This window comes from Astatotilapia calliptera, chromosome 20, assembly GCF_900246225.1.
Source record: "Astatotilapia calliptera chromosome 20, fAstCal1.2, whole genome shotgun sequence".
NCBI classification, from domain to species: domain Eukaryota; kingdom Metazoa; phylum Chordata; class Actinopteri; order Cichliformes; family Cichlidae; genus Astatotilapia; species Astatotilapia calliptera.
Window position 1 is genome coordinate 13817379 of NC_039321.1, and position 23912 is coordinate 13841290.

At 43.4% G+C, this 23912-nt stretch overlaps 1 protein-coding gene across 2 annotated transcripts in view; it reads left to right on the top strand.

The window, feature by feature from the left end:
- The window catches only part of LOC113013133 (voltage-gated potassium channel subunit beta-2-like), a 250829-nt gene that overhangs the window by 143071 nt on the left and 83846 nt on the right, over positions 1-23912 (top strand). For both annotated transcript variants that reach the window (XM_026153785.1, XM_026153786.1), the window contains 2 exons: positions 398-484; positions 20378-20463. In XM_026153785.1, the coding sequence (XP_026009570.1) occupies positions 398-484; positions 20378-20463 (173 nt within the window). The remainder of the gene's footprint in view (positions 1-397; positions 485-20377; positions 20464-23912) is intronic.

Genomic DNA, 23912 nt, shown 5'->3' on the forward strand with positions numbered 1-23912 from the left:
TTATATTGCATGAATGTCTGTTACAAGCTTAAACATACAGTTAAAAAATGTCATTGCAACCAGGCTATTGATCGTGGCTCAAGAGTTGGCAGTTCGTCTTGTAATCGGAAGGTTGCCGGTTCGAGCCCTGGCTCCGACAGTCTCGGTCGTTGTGTCCTTGGGCAAGACACTTCACCCTTTGCCTACTGGTGGTGGTCAGAGGGCCCGACAGCCTCGCCTCTGTCAGTGCACCCCAAGGCAGCTGTGGCTACAATGTAGCTTGCCATCACCAGTGTGTGAATGGGTGGATGACTGGATGTAGTGTAAAGCGCTTTGGGGTTCATAGGGACTAAGTAAAGCAATATACTAATACAGGCCATTTACCATTTATATACACAAACTTCTCTTTATAAAACAGGTCTGAAAGCATCACTTGACAGGCTTCAGCTGGAGTATGTAGACATCGTTTTTGCGAATCGACCAGATCCCAATACACCTATTGAAGGTATGTGGATACTAATCCTCCTACCCACTACAGGGCTAGTGTTATAGCCCTTATTTAAATAAACGTCATCATTGTTTGTCTGCTTGCCCATATAGCATTTTATACCATTCTTTTGATATTCACTTACAAAGGTCAGATATAGAGCGCATGCTTTGCATGTATGAGGTCCTGGGTTCAATCCCCAGCATCTCCAGTTTTATAGGGTCAAGGATAGCTCGGTAGGTAGAGTGGTGGCCCCATGATCAGAAGGTCAAGGGTTCAAATCCACTGACTGGCTACCTTGAGCAAGGTACCGTCCCTACACACTGCTCCCCGGGCGCCCAGTGGCTGCCAGTGCTTCACCCACGGGGATCAATGAAGTATACATTAAAAGAGACAAGGCAAAAATAGAAATTGGATAAATAATGTGTTGATAAAATAAATACATTCAAAATAATTTTCTAAGTAAATGAATAAATAAACTGTTATAAAATGTAAATAAAGTGCAAATGAATTATAGCCTTATAATCTGTGAGTGAATCTAAAAGATGCTTCAGCAGTACACCTTTTTTTCATTGGCAGAACCAGAAGTTACTCTTTATATTTGAGACAAATGAACAACAATAAACATTCACAACAGTCCATTTTTTGACAAGCTGTAACTGCTCTTTAATATTCACCTCCTAAAGAAACATTTGAGCCTGCCTCTGAGACACGATAAGTAGTGATGTGCGATACCACTGATTTCCTTTCCGATACCAAGTAATATTCAGGGTGGTATCGACAATACTGATCCGATACCGATACTTTGTACAAAAACTAATTTTATTTATTGTATCTCAAATTATAGCATCATAATGATTACAGGACATCAGATTACTTGTTCTTATCACTTAATAATGCAGAGTTCATCATATAGAAATAAAAAAACGGAAGTTGTGCGCATTTTGAACACCTTGCCTGCCTGCAGCACTAAAGAACTCCGTGAGAGACGTCTGTCTCGCCCTAGCAGCACCTGTCCCTGTCCTCCTCTTCAGTTCGCCTCAACATACGCTCGTCATATTCTGTGATATGATTTACTGTGAGGTGTTTGACAAGGTTAGTGATGTTGCCACAACCATACATGCCAACCCTGCTGATTTTTCCAGGAGAATCCCGAATTTCAGTGTCCCCCCCCGAAAATCTCCCGGAGCCACCATTCTCCCAAATTTCTCCTGATTTTCCACCTGGACAACAAAGTTGAAAAACCATGTTGCAGAATTCATAGCGCGGCCCAGCCAATTCCAGTTTCCACCAATGGCGGCAGCTACTTAGTTTTAATATTACTCTTATTTCTCTTTCTGGGTCGCAAAAAAACTTTTAACATATTTTCAAGTGAGAATGTAGCTGTGTAAACTTCAAATATCTGAGGCGATCGACACATCGTTTTCAAACCCCCGTGGTCTTTCATTACTCGGGTTAAACATGATATATAAGTCACTAAACACTAAATTGTAAGTGTTGTTGCCATTGCACATTGCACTTTTTTCGATGGAATATCTAGGTTGTTTTATCAGGCTTATATTATATTATAGTATTTTTTTAATGAGTGTACGTGATGTGTTGGTTGTATGTTTGTTGTTTGTTTTGACATACTGCGAATCAATTTCCCATCAGGGACAATAAAGTTACCATTGACCATTGACCATTGACTTTGATAACTTCAAAATGTTATTGTTTGGCCTTTTCAGTGTTTTATTTGTTCGTGAGTAAATCGGTTTGGCTGCGTTATTAGATTAGATTCAATTAAATTAAACTTTATTAAATTAAATTTAATACATTTAGGAGGGTTCCTCCGAGGTTTTCACACAGCTGAATAAATGTCAAACAGAAAACTAATTAAACGTAAAAGTGTGAGATGGTCGAGAGTTTACGTCAGCGCCCTGTTATATTTTAGATAGCAAGGAGCAGACGGCAGAGTTTCACTCCACCGAGGGAGCTTGTGACGTACTACCCGGCTTTCTTTAGACCGCGAAGGCCGGGTCATCAGGTGGAAGCAGCCTCTGAATTTGGACACCCGCGCTGTTTCCGGGTCGGCCAATAATAACGGTGACATTTAACATATTTTACCCGATAAATAAACACTGTAAAATGTATTTTGAACGTCTCTCTAATTCTGAGGTCTCAAGGTTGGCAAGTAGGGCCACAACACCTCACTTTTTTGCCACATGTATTGCAAACTACGTCTCAGCTGTTTGTGGAGGTAAAATACGTCCGCACATGACTCCAATTACGCTCAGCCATTGTTGTGAGTGTGCACGCTAAGGGGCTGCGAGACTTTTATACAGCCGTATTTCGCACATGACTATGAAAGGCGGAAGAAGGAGTAGTTCCTTTGAATGTAGACAATCTGAATGTTATAGTTTCTTTCCACTGTGTTCCTGTTAATGATAAACTACAAATTTACCCTAAATTACTAAAATATCGATATTTTAATGTGAGAATCAATTCTAGAACATAAATGATTGGTATCAGAGGAATCAATATTTCAGGATCGATCCGCACATCACTAACGATCAGATCTAGTCTGGGTGAAGCTCAGAGTACCTTCTAGTGTTACTCTGAGTCTGCTCCGGGCTTTGATCTTGGTTGTGGCCACAATGAAAAATTTTGATTCACACAGATATGTAGTTGTGAATGGAAAAACAAGTTTTATGAGCTCTCAGTGTCAGACATAGGTACTTCTTTAAGACAGCAATCCAGAAGGAGCCCAGGTTTAGTTCGCCCCAATGGAACTTTAAAGTGCTGTCAGTGGGAACTTCCTGAAGCTGGAATTCCATAATTTTCAGTGGGATCCACAGAAAATTCATCCGTCACCTCATGCAACTCTGGTGACATCTTCTTTTTTGCTGCAAGGCTTTTACGAGGGGTGGGTTTTGATTATCGATTTATCGATTAAAATCAATTCTAGCTTGGATAACATGATATCGATTCATTAAAATCCTGAATCGTTTTTTTAATATAAATTTATTTTGCCCGAAACGCCAGAATCTCAGGTTAAACCTCACAAAATTTTAACAACCACCAAACAGCTAAAACAGTAAATGAGAGCAGACACGGATTCTGCACAAAGACGTTAACACAAAACGCGGACCTGCCGACAGATCAGAATCAGTGAGATGTCGCCTTTCTGTCCCGACGGCACGGACAGGGTCGGGGCTGAAAGCCAACAGCTCACTGATTCTGATGTTTCGGCGGGTCCGCGCTATGTGTTTACATCCTTTTGGCACTAGATTCTGAAGCTGCAGGTTTTATCTCTCTCCAAACAATATTGACTGAACCAGCAGCAAAAGAAGATCCAAACTACGCTTCACATAAATATCATCATCAATTCCCTTTTACTTTTGCTGTGTTGCTTTCACCACGATAAAAACCACACTTCTTGCAGAGCTCTCTCTCTCTCTCTCTCTCTCTCTCTGTACTTCAAGAACAGTTTCCCGTCTAAAATCTCTTTTTTCTGTATTATTCGCTTTCTTATTACGCACAAGTTGTTTACAGCGCTGTCGGCCGCTGTTTTTTTCCTTTCACTTACTTCCAAAAGAAAGCCTCATTTCTGCTGTTCAATAGGCTACTGAACAAATTCAAACTTTTTAAAATTATGCAAAATTGCAAAACGCTTAGCTGTGTCTCTAATAAAACCTCTGTGACTTTGATCTGCAGCACTTCAGCAGCATCAGGTAATGTTCATATGTTGACTAATGGTTTTTATTTCGTTTTTGATCTACTGCAGAATATTTTTAAGGTTATCTGCTATAAAATCCCAGGCCAGGAAAATTTCCTTCATGTTTTTCTGTGTTTTATCCTCAGTTACTTTGACACAAAGGCATCTGCTGTGATGCTTACACCTTTGATAAAGTCTTGCAAGTGTTAGCTTTCTTTTTATAGATATAAAAATATGGAAATGTACTGATGCGTGATTAGAATTATAATACTTCTGACTGTCTGAGGCAAAATTTCCCTGATTCAAATAGAATTGAATCGAATCGTGGATCAAATCAATTTGGGACCATATGAATCGGAATTGAATCCATTCTAGAAATCAGTGACGATACCCAGCCCTACTTTCACGGTGGAGAAAACAGTGGGTCCATTTAGCTTCTGGTGCAATATCAAGAATCTATTCAATTCAATTCAATTTTATTTATATAGTGCCAAATCACAACAAAGGTCGCCTCAAGACGCTTCATATTGTACAGTAGATACAGAGACAAACCCAACAATCATATGACCCCCTATGAGCAAGCACTTTGGTGACAGTGGGAAGGAAACACTCCCTTTTAACAGGAAGAAACCTCCGGCAGAACCAGGCTCAGGGAGGGGCGGCCATCTGCTGCGACCGGTTGGGGTGAGAGAAGGAAAACAGGATAAAAACATGCAGACATAGATAAATAACAGATATGATTCAATGCAGAGAGGTCTATTAATACATAGTGAGTGAGAAAGGTGACTGGAAAGGAAAAAGTCAATGCATCATGGGAATCCCCGGCAGCCTACGTCTATCACAGAATAACTAAGGGAGGATTCAGGGCCACCTGGTCCAGCCCTAACTATATGCTTTAGCAAAAAGGAAAGTTTTAAGCCTAATCTTAAAAGTAGAGATAGTGTCTGTCTCCCGAATCCAATCTGCCTTGTGATGCCATGATGCCTGCCAGTCATTGAAGCTGCACCATTACTGACAGCCCACCACAGTTCTGCCAGTCCAGGTCATTGTTAGAGAAGTAGTTGTCAATGCAGCGGAAACATTCCTGAGCCGTAGCTCGTGTTGGTAGCTCTCAAAAAAACAGCTCTCCCAGCGATAAGGAAGAAACTCCCAACAGCAATGCACCATTCGGAAAAATTGAGAAAAAAATTGAAAAATTGACTACTTTTTATTCTTTCCAGAAGCTAATGCTGTATGTCTAACGGTGTGTTCACACCGAACGCGATGGATGCGAACAAAACGCCCCAAACGCCCCTAATTTGACGCGTGCACATTCGCACCTCTATGCGTGTCCAAGAAACATCCAATCGCGCCTCAAAATTGCATATTTTGACGCGTGTGAACCGGAAATGTGGGAGGGATGTGAGAGGAAGTTGTGCCAGACCGGTATGTTTGCTAGATGGCAGCTGTCGAGCTAGCGTTTGAAGAGAGAGTCTCCCTTCTCTATTTACTTTCCCTCGCCCAGTTTGAGGACCTGCTGTCCCGCGTTGGTCCAAGCATCGCCCGCCTAGACACCAACTACAGGCGCTCAATCCCACCTGCAGAGCGCCTGTCCGTCTGCCTGAGGTCAGTAAAAGTGTTTAATACGGTAGTCCTTTATTGATACCTGTGCTAATATGCTAAACTATCGTTTATAGACTGCTAACATGGATGTGCTATGCTATCAATGAATGCCGTCGGTGTTTACTGATAGCGAACTGTGGTACGGAGACGACTCAGAAGGTCTCATCAAGTGCTGATTTAATTCGATTTATGCTGTTATCAGTGTTTGCAATGATAGCATGGCTGTGGTGTCCTATCAATGTATGCACTCGGTGTTTGCTGATATCAAACTGTAGCATTAGGACCACTGAGTTAACCTTTGTAGTAATACTCACTCCTTTTTATTTAGACCTGGTTTAATTCTGGGATAGTTGAATATTTGTATATAATCCCTGCAGCTGTCAGACTCTATAACAGGGGTCACCAGCCTTTATTAAAACAGAGTTAGATAAAACTGAACAGTTTGGTTCATCTTTAGTTACATGGTTCTATCTTGATAAGCTATGTCTTATCACAGATTAATTTTTCAAAAATATTAATGATTTAAGCAAGGAAAGGGCTACATGTCAACATACAACTCTTTATTTCTATTAATGTCTTACTTCATTCCTACCTGATTGACATGTTTAGGAATTATGAGTGATTGGCACACTGTAGTTGTAAAAGTTGCTACCAATCAAATTATGATATGTTAAAGTTAAAACAAAACACAACTGTTTTAGATATTATCTAATAAACATTTTGTAATTATCCTTATAATTACAAAATGTTTTATGTAAGTTTTAAGTTTTGTGATTTAAATCTGACATCACAAAAGTATTTTGGAATTTGAATAATGTATTTTGTAACTGCAGTACACATAATACTAATTTCGAACAATTTTGTCCAGGTTCCTTGTCACCGGGGACTCCTTCAGGACCAAGCATTCAGTTACAGAGTCGGTGTGTCCACGGTGACCCAGATCACTCCCCAGGTAGCGACGGCCATCTGGGACTGTCTAGTGGACGACTTCATGGCTGTGCCATCACCTGGAGACTGGCGGTCCATCACAGAGGGATTCCAGGAGCGCTGGAACTTCCCTGTGTGCTGTGCAGCTCTGGATGGGAAGCACGTCCAGACAAAGGCACCCCATATATCATATAGGAGACACACATTGATATACACTAAATATTTATTTCATTTCTTTTTTGTCGTGCGCAAATTTATGCACCTGCTTGATTTTGTTTAAACAATTATTGCACACTTTTTGTAAATCCAGTAAACTTCTTTTCACTTCTCAAATATCACTGTGTGTCTCCTGTATGATATATTTAACTGACATTTTTTATTGTAACAACCAACGATTTATACAGGAAAATAATGTCTATTAACAAGGTTGCCCAAACTTTTGCATCCCACTGTATTAGTATATTTTGTCATTAGTATAATATGAAATAAATTCTACATGTGTCAAGTCGTGTGCCAACATTTGCTGTGTAGTAGAACTGAGACATTAGTCATTATAAAAATTTATTTGAAATAATATTAGAATTCTCAAACAGAAAAACATTAAACATAAATATATAAAATATAAGTATTTACAGAGAGACAGGAATAAAAAGGACCCAGCTGCTCTCGAAAGCAGGAACAAGGCTGAGGAGGAAATGCTCCATTGGAGACTGGTGTGGCCTCTTCAGGGACTCCAGGATGGCCAGCTCCACCGCCGATGGACCGTCCTGGGACCCGTCCCCCTCTGTGGGCCTGTAAAACAGCACAAAACACAAAGAAATGAGAAGGCTGCTACTAGATTTTAATTTCAACATTGAAAAACAAAAACAGGATATAATCAGATTGGTTGTAGATATTTAGTAAAGGTGATCACAAGGGAATCCCACCGACTAAAAAGGTATCAGTGCTTGCTGTACATACCTGTGGTGCAGCAGCAGGAGCTCAGGGAGCCAGGAGAAGCAACTGCTCTGCTGCAGAATCAGTTGGCTCTATCAATACAGTATTAAATGTTAACAGGTTGAATACAATAATCATAGAGAAAGTGTATACAGTGGTCCCTCATTTATTGCAGCAGGGGTTCTCAGAATAACTAGCCCCTGGTCACGCACTTTATACACTGTTTTCCCCACACACATGAACATTGGTCACAGTTCTCACAATTGATTCTCAAAGTGCGAACCTCTGTAGATTGCTAAACGTAAAAGTATTTTTATGCCGCGGTTTGTCTTCATCTGCCTGCCACTTTCGTGCGCCTTTTTCCCTCGCTGTGCAGGTGTCTATTTCCGAATGAGGCTCATAGTTATGGGTATTTTTGTGCTGTTTTTTCTATTGGACGTGATAGTTATCAAAACCAAACATGATAAATTTGGCAAGCGCAGGAGACACGACACGGAGGAGATTTGTCAATCAGGCTGCAGAATGCAATGCTGTACGGTGCAAAAAAAGAAAAGAAAAAGAAAATCAGCGAAAAAGCGAAGCAGTGACGGATGAACAGCGGGACCACTGTGTGCTGTTTATTAATAAACAAAATATATTCCCAGAGGTGGGACCAAGTCATTGTTTTGCAAGTCTCAAGTAAGTCTCAAGTCTTTATCCTCAAGTCTCAAGTCAAGTCTCAAGTAATGTCAGGCAAGTCAGAGTCGAGTCTCAAGTCACTGGTGTAAAAGTCCGAGTAAAGTCACAAGTCTGAAATTTTGAATTTCAAGTCCTTGCGAATCTTTAAAAAAAAAAAAAAAACGAAAAAAAGCATGTTGCAGTTATATGCTAAATGTAAATATTAGACCATGTAATTTTTAAATCTGTGTTTTTCTCAACACATGACAAAATAGTGAACTTAGAAAATATACACAAATTGTGAAATTGCACCTCTTTAAAATGCAGCTCAATTAAACCTAGCTCCAAGAATAATTTTCACCGACAGTTCTGAGATAAGCTGCATGTTATTCTTGGATGCGGTTGTAGGACCGGCTTTAAAAGCGCATGACAAAAATATCATACACATTAAAAAAAAAAAAACTGCATCACCAACGTAGCCTGGACAACATTTGTGTCAGGGCTCTGTGTGCGGGCAGGCAGAGATGAGGATCCAAATGCAGGACTCGGAAAATGGAATGTAACTCAAAAAACCTCAGCTTTATTGCTGGCAGGAAAACAAACATGAAGTGAGGACGGAACACTGAGACCAAGAAAACACAGGCATAAACTGATGGTACGACGCGACACTGAGCATGGGAAAACACAGGGCTTATATACACAGGGTAGTGACGGGGAAATCGGCAACAGGAGGGAGACACAGCTGGGAGAGATCAGGGCTAACGAGACAGGGGGAACAAAGCTGCACATACTAACATCAGACAGGAACAAGAACCTTCAAAGTAAAACAGTAAAGTGTGTTTTGTTTCCTAAGACACAGACTAGACAGAGACAGACTTGACACTGACCAAAGGCTACTAAATGATAATCATAATCACAACAGCATCAGATCATAAATCATAATATAGAAAAACACCAAGATAACTGAAACACCAAGTACCAGAGAAACATAGGAAAATCCATGATGCAAAAGTACCAAAACATAATGAACTCAAAATACTGGGTCCAACGGACCCAGAACCGTGACAGTACCCCCCCTCTAAGGGCTGACTCCCAACAGCCCCAAACAAAAAAAAAGCACAACAAAGCACCAGGCCAGGGCGGGCGGAGGGGGTCCAGGATGGAGGGACAGAGCCCAAGCAAAAAAACAAGGAGCACCAGAGTCCAAAAAACGCAGGAAAGCATATCAAAAACAAAACGAAACCAGAGCTCACCAAGAGTCTACAAAAAGTCCAGGGGGCCGACCGTGCACACGGCAACGGTGGCGACGTGCGAACAGTTCTGGAGGCAGACCGTGCACACGGCGACGGCGGGCAAACTCTTCTGGAGGCCGACCGTGCGGACGGCAACGGCGGCGAGGAAGCAGTTCTGGGGGCCGACCGTGCGGACGGCAACAGCGGCGAGGAAGCAGTTCTGGGGGCCGACCGTGCGGACGGCAACGGCGGCGGGAATGCAAGCCTGGAGGCCGGCCACGCGGAAGGCAGTGGCGGAAACAGAAGTCCGGATGATGCCCAACAAGCGGCCTGGCAGATGACCGACAATGTGGAGGCGGTAGGAGGGGACCCGAAGGCTGCGTGGCCCCTGCAGCCCCAGGCGAAGCGGAGGTTGGATCAGATGAGGCAGAGGCTGGGCCAAACGAAGCTGGTGATGCGGGAGCTGGACCAGACGAGGATGAGGACGCGGGAGCTGGACCAGACGACGCTGAAGCGGATGCGGAGGCTGGACCAGACGACGCTGAAGCGGATGCGGAGGCTGGACCCGGCGAAGCAAATAAAGCCGAAGCCGGACCCGGCGAAGCAAATGAAGCTGAAGCCGGAGCCGGACCAGGCGAAGATGAAGCCGGAGCCGGACCAGGCGAAGATGAAGCCGGAGCCGGCGTGGGTGATGCTGAAGCCGGAGCCGGAGCCGGCGTGGGTGATGCTGAAGCCGGAGCCGGAGCCGGCGTGGGTGATGCTGAAGCCGGAGCCGGACCAGGCGTGGGTGATGCTGAAGCCGAAGCCAAGCCAGGCGACGGCATGGGTGGAGACACGGAGGCTGCAGCTGGCGTGGATGAAGACACGGAGGCTGCTGCAGCTGGCGTGGATGAAGACACGGAGGCTGCAGCTGGCGTGGATGAAGACACGGAGGCTGCAGCTGGCGGCGGCGTGGAAACTGGAGACGGAGGCGCTGCAGCAGGCGCCGGCATGGATGAAACTGCTGCTGCAAGCGTGGATGAGGCTGCTGGTGGAGCAGCTGGTGGCTGGACGGGCTCCTCGGGCCCCCCAGCTGACGAGGAAGGAGGCTGGACGGGCTCCTCGGGCCCCCCAGCTGACGAGGAAGGAGGCTGGACGGGCTCCTCGGGCCCTCCAGCGAGAACAGTCTCAGGACCAGTGGGCACAGGGGCCCCTGGAACACACAGGACAAAACCAGCAGGCGCACGGGCCTCTGGCAGGGACAGAACAGGACCAGCAGGCGCACGGGCCTCTGGCAAACACATAGCAGACTTCAGCCGCCCAGAGCATTGACTCTGCTCAGGCAGTGACAGCCGGGTGCAGTCCTCAGCTGGGTTCCTAGCCTCCAGGGGTCCAGAGTAGGCTGAGGGCTGAAACTCAGTCTCTGGGGAGGCCCTGGAGCGCGTCACAGTCTCTGAACTGGCCAGCTTTTTAGGAATGATTACATTATCATGAGGTTTGTTGCTCTGCTTAGAACAAACTGATGAAACACAGTTCCTTTTAGATTGATTTGACTGAGCTTGTTGTACCGGGGTAGCAAGTGACACAGGGTGCAGGGCTAGCGGCTGCTGAACAGGAGGCTGAACTGAGGGTGACTGAAACAATGGTTGGGATGACGACGGTGGTGGAATTGGAGACTGAGCTTGAGGCCGGGCGGCTAACTGAGCTTGAGGCCGGGCGGCTAACTGAGCTTGAGGCCGGGCGGCTAACTGAGCTTGAGGCCGGGCGGCTAACTGAGCTTGAGGCCGGGCGGCTAACTGAGCTTGAGGCCGGGCGGCTAACTGAGCTTGAGGCGAAAGTGGTGGTGGTGGAGTTGGTGACTGGGCTACAGGCGGCTTCCGAGCAGGTGACACTGGAGACTGAGCTACAGGTGGCTGCCGAGCAGGGGACACTGGAGACTGAGCTACAGACGGCTGCCGAGCAGGGGACACTGGAGACTGAGCTACAGATGGCTGCTGAGCAGGGGACTGAGCTGAAAGCGGATGGGCAGCTGACTGAATAAACATAGCTCCAGAATAAACAGATCCAGATGGAACAGTCTTAACTCCTGGATCTGAAAAAACATCAGGCGCACAGTCTTCTGAACCAATGGGAAAATAGTCATTCTTAAAACGAAAACTTTTATTTTCCCGAACCGGAGAAACATGAGCTGTAGTGTTCATGTAGCTGGCGTTCGCAGCTTTGGGGGAAACAGTCTGTCTATCCCTTGACAAAAAAGGCGAATGAAGGGAGACTCTGTCACTCACCCTAGGCGGTTGTTTGAGCTGAATCCCAGGCTCCTGCTGGAGCTGTGAGTGCTGGCTGCGTGTTCGCTGCCTCCCTGTTGAAGAGGGAGCGGCGCTGGCGGAATGTGACGAGGGAGGACTCTGCTGTGGCTGCTCCTGCTGTGATGTGGAAATGCTGGGTGAGTCAGGTGGCACGATAATAATCCCTAACATCTTGTAAAAGGCTTGTGCAGGCGTGAGCTGATTGCTTGCAGGCTCGTAGTAATCCTCCCGGGACCGGCTGGAGCGTTTTCTGCGAGACCTGGGCGTCCGCGGGGAGGAAGCAGACGAGTGGGCCGAAGGGTAGGCTGCCAGCGAGGAACGGCAGCACGGAGGCCCTCCAAGCGCTAGCCGAGTCCCGTCAAAACGGGAGCTGCGCTTCCACGGTGAGTCCGCTGGATCCATTACTGGTCGCGTCGTTCTGTCAAGGCTCTGTGTGCGGGCAGGCAGAGATGAGGATCCAAATGCAGGACTCGGAAAATGGAATGTAACTCAAAAAACCTCAGCTTTATTGCTGGCAGGAAAACAAACATAAAGTGAGGACTGAACACTGAGACCAAGAACACACAGGCATAAACTGATGGTACCACACGACACTGAGCATGGGAAAACACAGGGCTTATATACACAGGGTAGTAACGGGGAAATCGGCAACAGGAGGGAGACACAGCTGGGAGAGATCAGGGCTAACGAGACAGGGGGAACAAAGCTGCACATACTAACATCAGACAGGAACAAGAACCTTCAAAGTAAAACAGGAAACAAAACACACTTTACTAAGACACAGACTAGACAGAGACAGACTTGACACTGACCAAAGGCTACTAAATGATAATCATAATCACAACAGCATCAGATCATAAATCATAATATAGAAAAACACCAAGATAACTGAAACACCAAGTACCAGAGAAACATAAAGGAAAATCCATGATGCAAAAGTACCAAAACATAATGAACTCAAAATACTGGGTCCAACGGACCCAGAACCATGACAATATGCTAGTTAGATGAAGTCAGCTATCTCATCGTAGCATATTTATATGCATATTTATAATTATACGCTTCTTGGAGTGTGTGCATACACTCATGAAGTTTAGTAACTTCCGGTCACTGCAACAAGCCCAGGTACAGTTTACCGACGGATGGGTGCAGGACCTTGAAACGCACCGTGTAGAACGAAAGACCATCGTACCTATCATAAGTTTACCAGTCTCACAAATTGTCTTCATAAATACACATTCGTTAACAGTTTATTAATATAACCTTTGAGCTCAATGGTAATTAATTAGTAGTGGAAATGATTTCTGGTAGCATCACAGAAATGTAGCAGTGACAATAATATTGTATGCTGTAATCGTACTGGGCAATTGGTGATACAAAAAAACTGTTTTATCCTGTGAATAAAAGTATGTGTTTTTGTCAATGTACCATAATAACAGAAGCGAAACGCAATATTGTGTCAGGACAATTCACTATTTATGCACAATAAACAAAGGAGCATAGCGCTACAATTTCTGTTCAGCGTCAGACGTGCTTGTAACCTGTATCACCAATTATGTTATGAAAATGACGTATTAACTACAACAGAAGACTTGCCTTTGTGGAAATGCTTGGAGCAGACTAACCTGTGAGCTGGAGTGTTCTGGGACGTTATATTTGATCTTTGAATGGCTGCAATCCAGGCCATCCGTTACCTGTTTGTTACTTTGGAAACATGGCTCGAAAAATTTCTCTTCAACGACGTGATCCGATAACAACCGATCTCTTTACCTGTCGGCTTCCCGTGGCTGTCATGCGACCGGCTATTGCAGTTAATAATACAACAGCTTCTTGACATTTTTGTGTTTCTTTTTATCGCTGTGTGACTGATTTCAATTGAAAGCCTGCGTGCGCTAGTACCTCTTGCCACGAGTTCCCAGAATCCTTTGCGGTTTTACCCCTGAATGACGTCACATTTTCAATCTCTATATAATATGCATGTTAAATTTTATATTTGGGGTGAAATATCAAGTCTTTTCAAGTAAACCGGTTCAAGTCCAATTCAAGTCCCAGGTCATTGGTGTAAAAGTCCAAGTCAAGTCACAAGTCTTAGAACATTTTTTCAAGTCAAGTCTAAAGTCATAAAATTAATGACTCGAGTCTGACTCGAGTCCAAGTCATGTGACTCGAGTCCACACCTCTGTATATTCCTATATGACAACATGCATAAAAGCAGAACGGTATTTGTACGTCAGTGGGAAAATAGCGGTAGCTTGCCAGCTTTTGTGCGGCTTCCCCGGGTCAGCGAAAACTTTCAAAAGAGAAATGAATGAACTTACCAGGTTGCCCGATCTCTTTACATATCTTCCTCCAAGCTCGTCCTTTATATTCCTGTCTCGGTACAGAAAGCAGCTGGTGTCGTACGGCTCCGGGTTGTTTGCTACAGCGTTGATTAGCCTTCCCTCCATTGAAGAATGGGCACGGGCTTTGGCTGGATCTGCCCCTTTGACCTAGTAAGTAACAGCCACGTCACCAGGCTCCTGATTGGTTGTCGCGGCGCGATTTGACGCTGGAGTTCAGATTTTCCCAACTCCAGCGGTAGACGCGTAATGCGCGTATGCACAAAATGCAACACAAAAACTCACGCGCTTGGTTTTTTTCGCGAGTCAAACGCTCCAAACGCGCTAGACTGACGCGCTTTTCGGGCGTTTTCGCGACGCAAATCTGCTTCCGAATTTTCACGGGAGCCGCAATCGCGGGTCATCGCGCTTTTCCATTTACTTTACGTGTAAACCTGACGCTCTATTCGCCTCCATCGCGTTCGGTAAGGTCATGTCCATGATATGGTGGCTCACAGTGTCGTCTGAGAGTGGGATGGTCAATAGGTTCTTTGTAGCAGCCTCTCCGATCATCTTACGACACATTTGTACAGCAGCAGGCAAAATCAGCTCCTCTGCTATAATGAAAGACTTTTTACTCTGTGCCACAAGTCTGGATTTGAGGTAGCTAGCTTTTAAAGCAGTGAGTGAGTGACACAACAGACCGTTTCTGTATCTGCAGTCCTTACAATATAAAGTGCCTTGAGGTGATTGTTGTTATGATTTGGCGCTAAATAAATGAAACTGAATTTAGTTGCATTTTCTTTTCTCTTGAAATATTCCACTGGCTTTCTTGAGAGCGTGGGATGTTTGGTTTTGAGATGCCATTTTAATTTTGAAGACTTCAGTGCTTTGTTGGATAGCATTAGTCTACACTCCACACATTGGGCTCATGGGTACGCCGCGTTTCCTCTCTTCACAAACCCATACTTCAGGAAGTCAGGGTTGTACTTGGGAAAAAGTTTTGACTTTTGGGAGGGGAAGTTGTCCCTTTTATCTTCATTTTTGCATTTTAAGAACTCCATATATTTTTCTAACTGCAACCAGCAGGCAGAGTGTCTTCTTCTGTTTGCTTATTGAGTCCAGAGATCTTCTGCAAAGGAAACAAAACACCTTTTCCTGCACCTCCCTAACTTATCCTATTTGGGACTCTTTAATCAAAAGCATGATCCTAATTATGTTCTTAACTTATTGACTTGTATTTATATATATTCTTCAGCGTTACTCATCACTTTAAAACTCTTAAACGTCCGGTTGCTCGCTCTATTTTCCCTTATCTGATCATCACATCCTGTACACAAACTGTCGCTACTGCAAGTTCCTCTATTCTAATCTAAAGTCACCTTTTTAACAAGAAAATCATTATAAACGCCTATTCTACTAAAAGATCCAAAAGAAAACAACCACTTTAATCAATTAAGTTTAAGCATATAAGCAATTACTCCTGCATGCATTTCATCATAGCTAAATGCTGCCTAGAAACCACTCCTGTGTATTAACACTAACTTCATTTTAAAACCTCACATTTCCTATGTTATAACCTGTTTTTGGTATAGCCTTTTTATTTCATTTTGCTCATTTTAATGTAACAATACCTTCTAATTCTAGTTTATCAGACGTAACCAAAATATGTGCTTTCCTTCCTCTTTGGTCCGTCTTTAAGTTCAGCTAAATGAATTTGAGGCCTTTTGCCTGGAATCAATACTGTCATGTGTGTTTCTGGACTCTGTGTCTGTAAGCGTGTGCAATCCTTCAATAACTCATATCATCCTCACAGTAGATTGGCTAATCATAGCGCTAGCCAAAGGCTCGTGACCCTCAAGAGACGAATTGAGCCACAACTCCTTTAAAGGCACAAAATGCAATATGTATAAAAAATCATTTCTACTTATAAGCTCTCCCCTTTATCCTAAAAATAAATCTATGTAATATCTGTATGTAAGCCTACATTATAACCACTACTTCTAGAAATCAAAAAAGAAATCAAACCTGTTCTACTCCTACAACCCTCACTAATTTTCCCCAAAGCATATCTTTTTGTCAACGTGTCCCACAATTTCCCTTTAAGATTTGTATACAGCTTTAAAAACACTGGCATTGTATCTACTAAACAGGATTCAGTTCACTTTAATCCTTTAACCTTAACATAAAAATAACAGTTTCAGTTTTACCATATCCAAATGATCAAAAACCCCAAAAAGTCCTAAAATGATCCTAAATTATTAAACAATTAAATTATTAAATTCCCCCTTTATTTCGACACAAAACTAAAAATACTCAGTTTTCCCCACTCATGATTCAATCTATGTCATAAAAATAAACTTAAAACAGAAGAGTTTATCAGTCATGTGTTTCTTCAATTAATGGTAACATGAGTTACATCAAAAAACATTTCCCCTTTAGCATTTGGCATTCTCCCAACAATATACTATAATCCCATAATCTAACCCCAGTCAATAAAACAGAAATTTTCTCTGGTAAGAGCAAATTGTTTGTCCACATTTATTCATCCCCACCTTCATCCAGTCACACACATTCACTCACATGCAGTCACACCATATTTTTTGCTAATAGTGGAGCCTCCCGCGCAAGTGATCAGATTCTCCACCCTCAGCAAAATGAGCTCATTTATGTGTTCTATTTTCCATAGGAAAATATTTCTTATGCTTTTGGACTGGATTGACTCGCTACAATCCTTTTAGACAGGGACTTACGACCTCATCAGGTCCCCACAGGTAGCTTTCTCCTCAGCCAGTTGTAATCTGGAAAGCCCACCTTATATTTGCTCTTCCCGAGAATTTGTCAGCGCTGTTATTCACTGTTGCAGGCCTGCTTAGAACAAAAATGAGAAAAAGAGAGCTGATTATTAGCTCATGAAAACACAAACAAAATCACCTGACAGGTTTTCTCTAAGTGCACTGTTACAAAAATAATAGGCCCCTCTTAGACATGTCCATGTTTACTAAAACTCCCTCTATTAAAAACAAAAACAACAACAACCCGAACCTCACTCACAGAATCAACCCATCACCACAACAACCTCAAAAACCTTAAACACACAAATATTGCCACCACATAATTTCACCTCCTCAATACACCGAAAGTCTTGTTAAAACCACACAATTTGCACACAACAATCACCCCCTTTATGCACTTTAGCATACTTAGATTCAACATAAGACATAACCCCCTTACGACAACATATAATCACTAAACTATAAATTTCCTATCCAAATCTGCACTCCTCTTCTGTCTGCTATGCTTCCTCTCCTGAAAGCCTCAGTCACACACACAGGAAACTCCTTCGTCACCACTCACTCCAGCTAATTTGCATACTGAGTCATATCTCAAGAAGTTGCCGTAACAAAAGAAACATATGTTTAAACATTACCAACTTATTAAATTATTTTATTTCTTTCTACAGTGATCACTAGTGTTGATCACTCAGTACCAGGGCACTCCTAAGTCACTTTTTTAAAACTACTTTAATCACTTTTTCTTTTTCCATAACTCACTCCCTTTGTCATATAGCTTCTTTGAGTTATTCCTCAACTTCAAACTCAAATGTATTTTATTAAACATTCACACCATTCTATCATTCATACAAATAGCAAGCTGTTCTTCATTGCGTATGTTTGTGTTCTCAGCCAGGTTTAATCAATGTCTATGCATTAATCTCCACGAGCTTGTCCTTGTAAGGTTAATTGATTTTCTGCTTGTGTATGTGAATTTGCATATGTTGCTTTTGCAGTGTTTCAGACTCCTGTACAATTCTCCGCTTAAGCAGTCAGTTTACTTTCCCAAATTTGCTAACCCAAATTTTAAGTTCCCACCTTATTAACAGCATTCCTGGTCCTCAGCCAGAAGTTAGGGCCCACTTGTCAGGTTTATGGAGACATGGCGCTGTGAACAATTCAACCAGAAACTTGCCTTGACATATCCAGTCATGTTGACCTATAACTTTCTTCCGACCGCTGCATGTGGAGAATTGGTCCAGGTCTGTTTCGCCCCTGAAGAAACACAACTAAGACATTTTCATTATTATCATAAGTACTTAAACTACCCGTTTCCCTCTCTCTGGTCAGAAATCCCAACTTATGTTATATGTATAAGTGTAAGCAGGTCTTCATTGCTTTTCCTATGTATGTTAATGTTCAGTGAGTGTAAGCTGCTTTCTTCATTGCCTCTGTATGTTATAATCAGGTTTAATTCATGCATCTTTTCACTGATTTCTTAATTCAAAACTATCTCACTTCTGATTCTTTCCAAAAATAATTTCACATGTAACACTTTGTGTATGTGTGTTTTCTATTCATTGATGTAATTGTCAGTTATTTTCTCTCTTCATTTTACCTTCTTTTTGTTTACCTCTTTAGTTTTCTGGTGGACATCTCTAAACACCATCATGAGTTCAGGCTTCAATTTCAGTCCAATTATACCCTGTATTCTCACAGTCGAACTCGTCCGGCTTCACCTCTCACTGGTCCCCGTCCTCTTCTCTCAGTGTCCTTTTGTTGTCTTGAATTCTCCAGCAAACACAGTCCGTTTCCTTTCTGGTTCTCTTCAGTATTTTCCTTCTGGATAAAGTCCCAGCCTGGCAAAATATCACAGTCCACCGTGCATGTTTCATCACGCGGTTTCTTCTTCTCTGTTGATCCTTTCAGTCGTCGCTTTCAAGATTACTCCAAGCATGGCAAATCTGACAATCAATGTCCAGTGCTTTCCACAGCTCATTATCCCACTGTCCAACTGCCCAGCCTGTAATTTACAGTGCATGTTTCCATCTCGTGGTTCCTTCCATGCTGCTGGTCCCGTCAGTTTGGTTTCAGTGTTAACAGTTGCACTGTCTTTTGGCTGCTTGTAAATTCTTATCAAGTCCACGATGTTCTGTTGGTCTTCATCAGGAAATTAACTGTCCTTTGAGCTTCTTCTCAGGATGGTGATGGGAAGGTCAAGCTATAAAATTTTAAGCCAAAATCTGGCCTGTTTTCTCCCAATTATGCTACTCTACTGGTTTTGGTTTTGGAATGAAGACACAGTTCCAAAAGCAAATACACTTGGTCGATGCTGAGAGTGGTCCTGTTGCTGAGGTTGGTGTCATCCTGTAATCCTCCAACGCTTCTGTGACTGGGATGCAAGTGAAGAGAGATGTAACGTCGTATGAGACCATGGTTTCATCTGCCTCCATAATGACATCTCTCACCTTCTCAACAAAATCCAGGGTGTTCTGGATGTGGTGTTCAGAGCTGCCCACCAGCGGGTTGAGGATCGAAGCCAGAAACTTTTCATTTACGTGAAAAGGGAAAGACCATCTCTGAATCGAGGAGGGGGCCTAAGGGTACATCTTTCGCCATCTTACAATGCTGTGATTGCAGCCATTCCCCAACTCTCTGTGGATGGTATGGCCATTGATCAGTGGTCTTTGATCAGTGGGTTTTGGTCAGTGGTTGTTGATCAATGGTCATGAGAATTTTCATAATTATGATTAAGGAACTGATCTCCCAGTCCATTGTTCCTTCAGTGGCCTCGTTTCAGTCATTATGCAAATTTACTGTTTATAAGATTTGGGGAAACCTGCAGTCAGCTGAGACTGAAGAAGTCACTTGGATGAGTGACGAAACGTTTCTCCCACGAAACGCTACGTCCAGATGAACAGAATCAACTTTTGGAGATATTATTAGTATTATTATTATTATTATTATTATTATTATTATCATCATCATTTCTGACTATGGATTGATTGTTCTTGTGATAGGATACAGCTTTGTGATTTTATTGAATGTTGCTTTATACCTTGGGGCGTAGGTGGGTAGGAGAAATTTGAAAAATTGTTTTGCTCCACCTGGGTTTATCCAGTAGAATGATCTATTTTATACTTGGGCAGCTGTGGTTCCAGAGGTAGAGTGAATTGGATGGTTGTTGGCTCAGTACTCTACTTGTCTACATGTCAAAGTGTCCTTTCGCAAGATACTGAATCCTGAAAAATGCCTCCAGTATAATTTTCTATTTGATATGAATAAGTGCTGGATAAGTGAACAATCTAGCCTGGTATGTCAGTAGGTTGATGTAGCAGCTTACTAAATCCTAGGCCTTAATAAATATAGACAAGGACAAGCATAAATACTATTTCATCTTACCTGAGCTTTGTTGGCTCTGTTTTCTTCAAAAAGCAATCTTAAAGTTTGTTGTTGAAACTTTACATATTTTTGTTTTGGTAGAGACAGTAAGAGCAATGACCTATGTGATCAACCAAGGCATGTCCATGTACTGGGGTACATCACGATGGACCTCAATGGAGATCATGGTAAGTTTTAAACTTAGCTGTGAATCTATCCATAGTCTGAATTATGTGAATACTGTAGATTTATTGTTGTTTTCATGTGGCTAGTGTTGGTCTGAATTAGGACTAAATAGAACAAGTTCTTAGTGTTCATTTCATAAATACATGAAATAAATCATGAAATCAGTGCAGGTGGCAAAAGTATAGACACTGTTTACTGACATAGAACACCAGATACTTGTTAAAAATACTCAGGTAAAAGTAAAAGTACTTATTGAACCTATTGACTCAAATAAAAGTGAACGTACAGGCTCAGAAAAGCATTCAAAGAATGAAAGTAAAAAGCAGGACCTGTATTAATATAATGAAATAAATTAGTGCATGGTGATACAAAAACTGCTTTTGACCTCCAAACCTAAGTAGAGCTCTGAGGTTTATTGGTCTACCCTCTACATTGGTGGGGAGGAGGTAGAAAGGGTAGAAAGCTTTAAGTTCCTCAGAGTCCACATCTCGGCTGACCTTACCTGGTCCACAAACATTTCCACCAGGTAGGGAAAGCACAACAAAGGCTGTTACCCCAGAGACTGCTAGTAAACTTCTACCCCTCCACCATCGAGAGCCTGACTTACTGCTGCACTCTCTGGTTGAACTGCTGCACGGCGGAGGCACAAGAGGAAACTGCAGCGGGTGGTGAGGGCAGCAGGGCGGGCAACTCACTAAACCCCCCTCAAAGACATTTATACTGGCAGACTTCAACAAAAAGCCAGCATCATCATCAAGGACCCCTCGCACCCTGGACACTCACTTTTCCCCCCCTTCCCTCTGGTAAACGCTACAGGTCCATCAAGACGAAGACAAACAGACTTAATAGAAGTTTTTACCCACAAGCTTTCAAACATGCCCTACCTCAACCCTGATTGGAGGATAACTGCACTGCCAACACCCATGGACCCTATTTATAAACTGTATTTCTATGTATACTTTAAGGAGGTAGGAATGTTGGTTGCATTAAACTGTATTTATTATAACACTATTTAATATAGTTGCAACAATGTGCAATATCAACCCCCCCCCCCCCCCCCACACACACACACACTCAATATGCAATATCACTGATGTGTGTGTATATATATGCAAGCGTGTATGTGGAAATATAAAGTACGCATGCATATATGTATGTATATATTTATATATGTATGTATGCATGGATGTACAGTGGGGCAAAAAAGTATTTAGTCAGCCACCGATTGTGCAAGTTCCCCCACCTAAAATGATGACAGAGGTCAGTAATTTGCACCAGAGGTACACTTCAACTGTGAGAGACAGAATGTGAAAAAAAAATCCATGAATCCACATGGTAGGATTTGTAGAGAATTTATTCGTAAATCAGGGTGGAAAATAAGTATTTGGTCAACAACAAAAATACAACTCAATACTTTGTAACATAACCTTTGTTGGCAATAACAGAGGTCAAACGTTTACTATAGGTCTTTACCAGGTTTGCACACACAGTAGCTGGTATTTTGGCCCATTCCTCCATGCAGATCTTCTCGAGAGCAGTGATGTTTTGGGGCTGTCGCCGAGCAACACGGACTTTCAACTCCCGCCACAGATTTTCTATGGGGTTGAGGTCTGGAGACTGGCTAGGCCACTCCAGGACTTTCAAATGCTTCTTACGGAGCCACTCCTTTGTTGCCCGGGCGGTGTGTTTTGGATCATTGTCATGTTGGAAGACCCAGCCTCGTTTCATCTTCAAAGTTCTCACTGATGGAAGGAGGTTTTGGCTCAAAATCTCACGATACATGGCCCCATTCATTCTGTCCTTAACACGGATCAGTCGTCCTGTCCCCTTGGCAGAAAAACAGCCCCATAGCATGATGTTTCCACCCCCATGCTTCACAGTAGGTATGGTGTTCTTGGGATGCAACTCAGTATTCTTCTTCCTCCAAACACGACGAGTTGAGTTTATACCAAAAAGTTCTACTTTGGTTTCATCTGACCACATGACATTCTCCCAATCCTCTGCTGTATCATCCATGTGCTCTCTGGCTAACTTCAGACGGGCCTGGACATGCACTGGTTTCAGCAGCGGAACACGTCTGGCACTGCGGGATTTGATTTCCTGCCGTTGTAGTGTGTTACTGATGGTGACCTTTGTTACTTTGGTCCCAGCTCTCTGCAGGTCATTCACCAGGTCCCCCCGTGTGGTTCTGGGATCTTTGCTCACCGTTCTCATGATCATTTTGACCCCATGGGATGAGATCTTGCGTGGAGCCCCAGATCGAGGGAGATTATCAGTGGTCTTGTATGTCTTCCATTTTCTGATGATTGCTCCCACAGTTGATTTTTTCACACCAAGCTGCTTGCCTATTGTAGATTCACTCTTCCCAGTCTGGTGCAGGTCTACAATACTTTTCCTGGTGTCCTTCGAAAGCTCTTTGGTCTTGGCCATGGCAGAGTTTGGAGTCTGACTGTTTGAGGCTGTGGACAGGTGTCTTTTATACAGATGATGAGTTCAAACAGGTGCCATTCATACAGGTAACGAGTGGGGGACAGAAAAGCGTCTTACAGAAGACGTTACAGGTCTGTGAGAGCCAGAGATTTTCCATGTTTGAGGTGACCAAATACTTATTTTCCACCCTAATTTACGAATAAATTCTTTACAAATCCTACCATGTGGATTCATGGATTTTTCTTTCACATTCTGTCTCTCACAGTTGAAGTGTACCTCTGGTGCAAATTACTGACCTCTGTCATCATTTTAGGTGGGGGAACTTGCACAATCGGTGGCTGACTAAATACTTTTTTGCCCCACTGTATCTGTATATATACAGGTGTATGTATAACTTGTACATATCTTTCTTGTGTAAATGTAAATTTGTTTGTGTTATTGTGTAAATACTTATGCTATTGTGTACTTAACACACACACACAGATGCCAAACTGCTTTCCATTGTTTTTGTAACAATGACAATAAAGAGCTATTCTATTCTATTCCGAACGCGCGGCAGTGATGGCGACAGAGCACGTCCGGAGGCCGGCCACACGGAAGGCAGATGTGGCGACAGAGCACGTCCGGAGGCCGGCCACACGGAAGGCTCCTTCAGGGGGCCGGCCTCGATGGCGATCACGTCCAGCTAGAGGCCAGGAAAGCGGCCGGTGAAGGCGAGGTGGTACAGGCCGAGCTGGATCAGACGGTGGTGTAGCAACCGTAGCGGCCCCTGGGACCCTCCAGCTGAGACAGACTGCTGAACGGGCCCCTGGACCCTCCAGCAAAGACAGACACAGGACCAGCAGGCACAGAGACCTCTAGCGAGGACGGATGAGAACTAGCAGGCGCAGAGACCCCTATCAAAGACAGATCAGAACCAGCAGGTGCGGGGACCTCTGGCTGACACAAAGGTAACTTGAGCTGCGCAGGGGCCTGGCTCAGCCCAGGCAGCGCTGACATGGTGCAGTTCTTAGGGGACTGC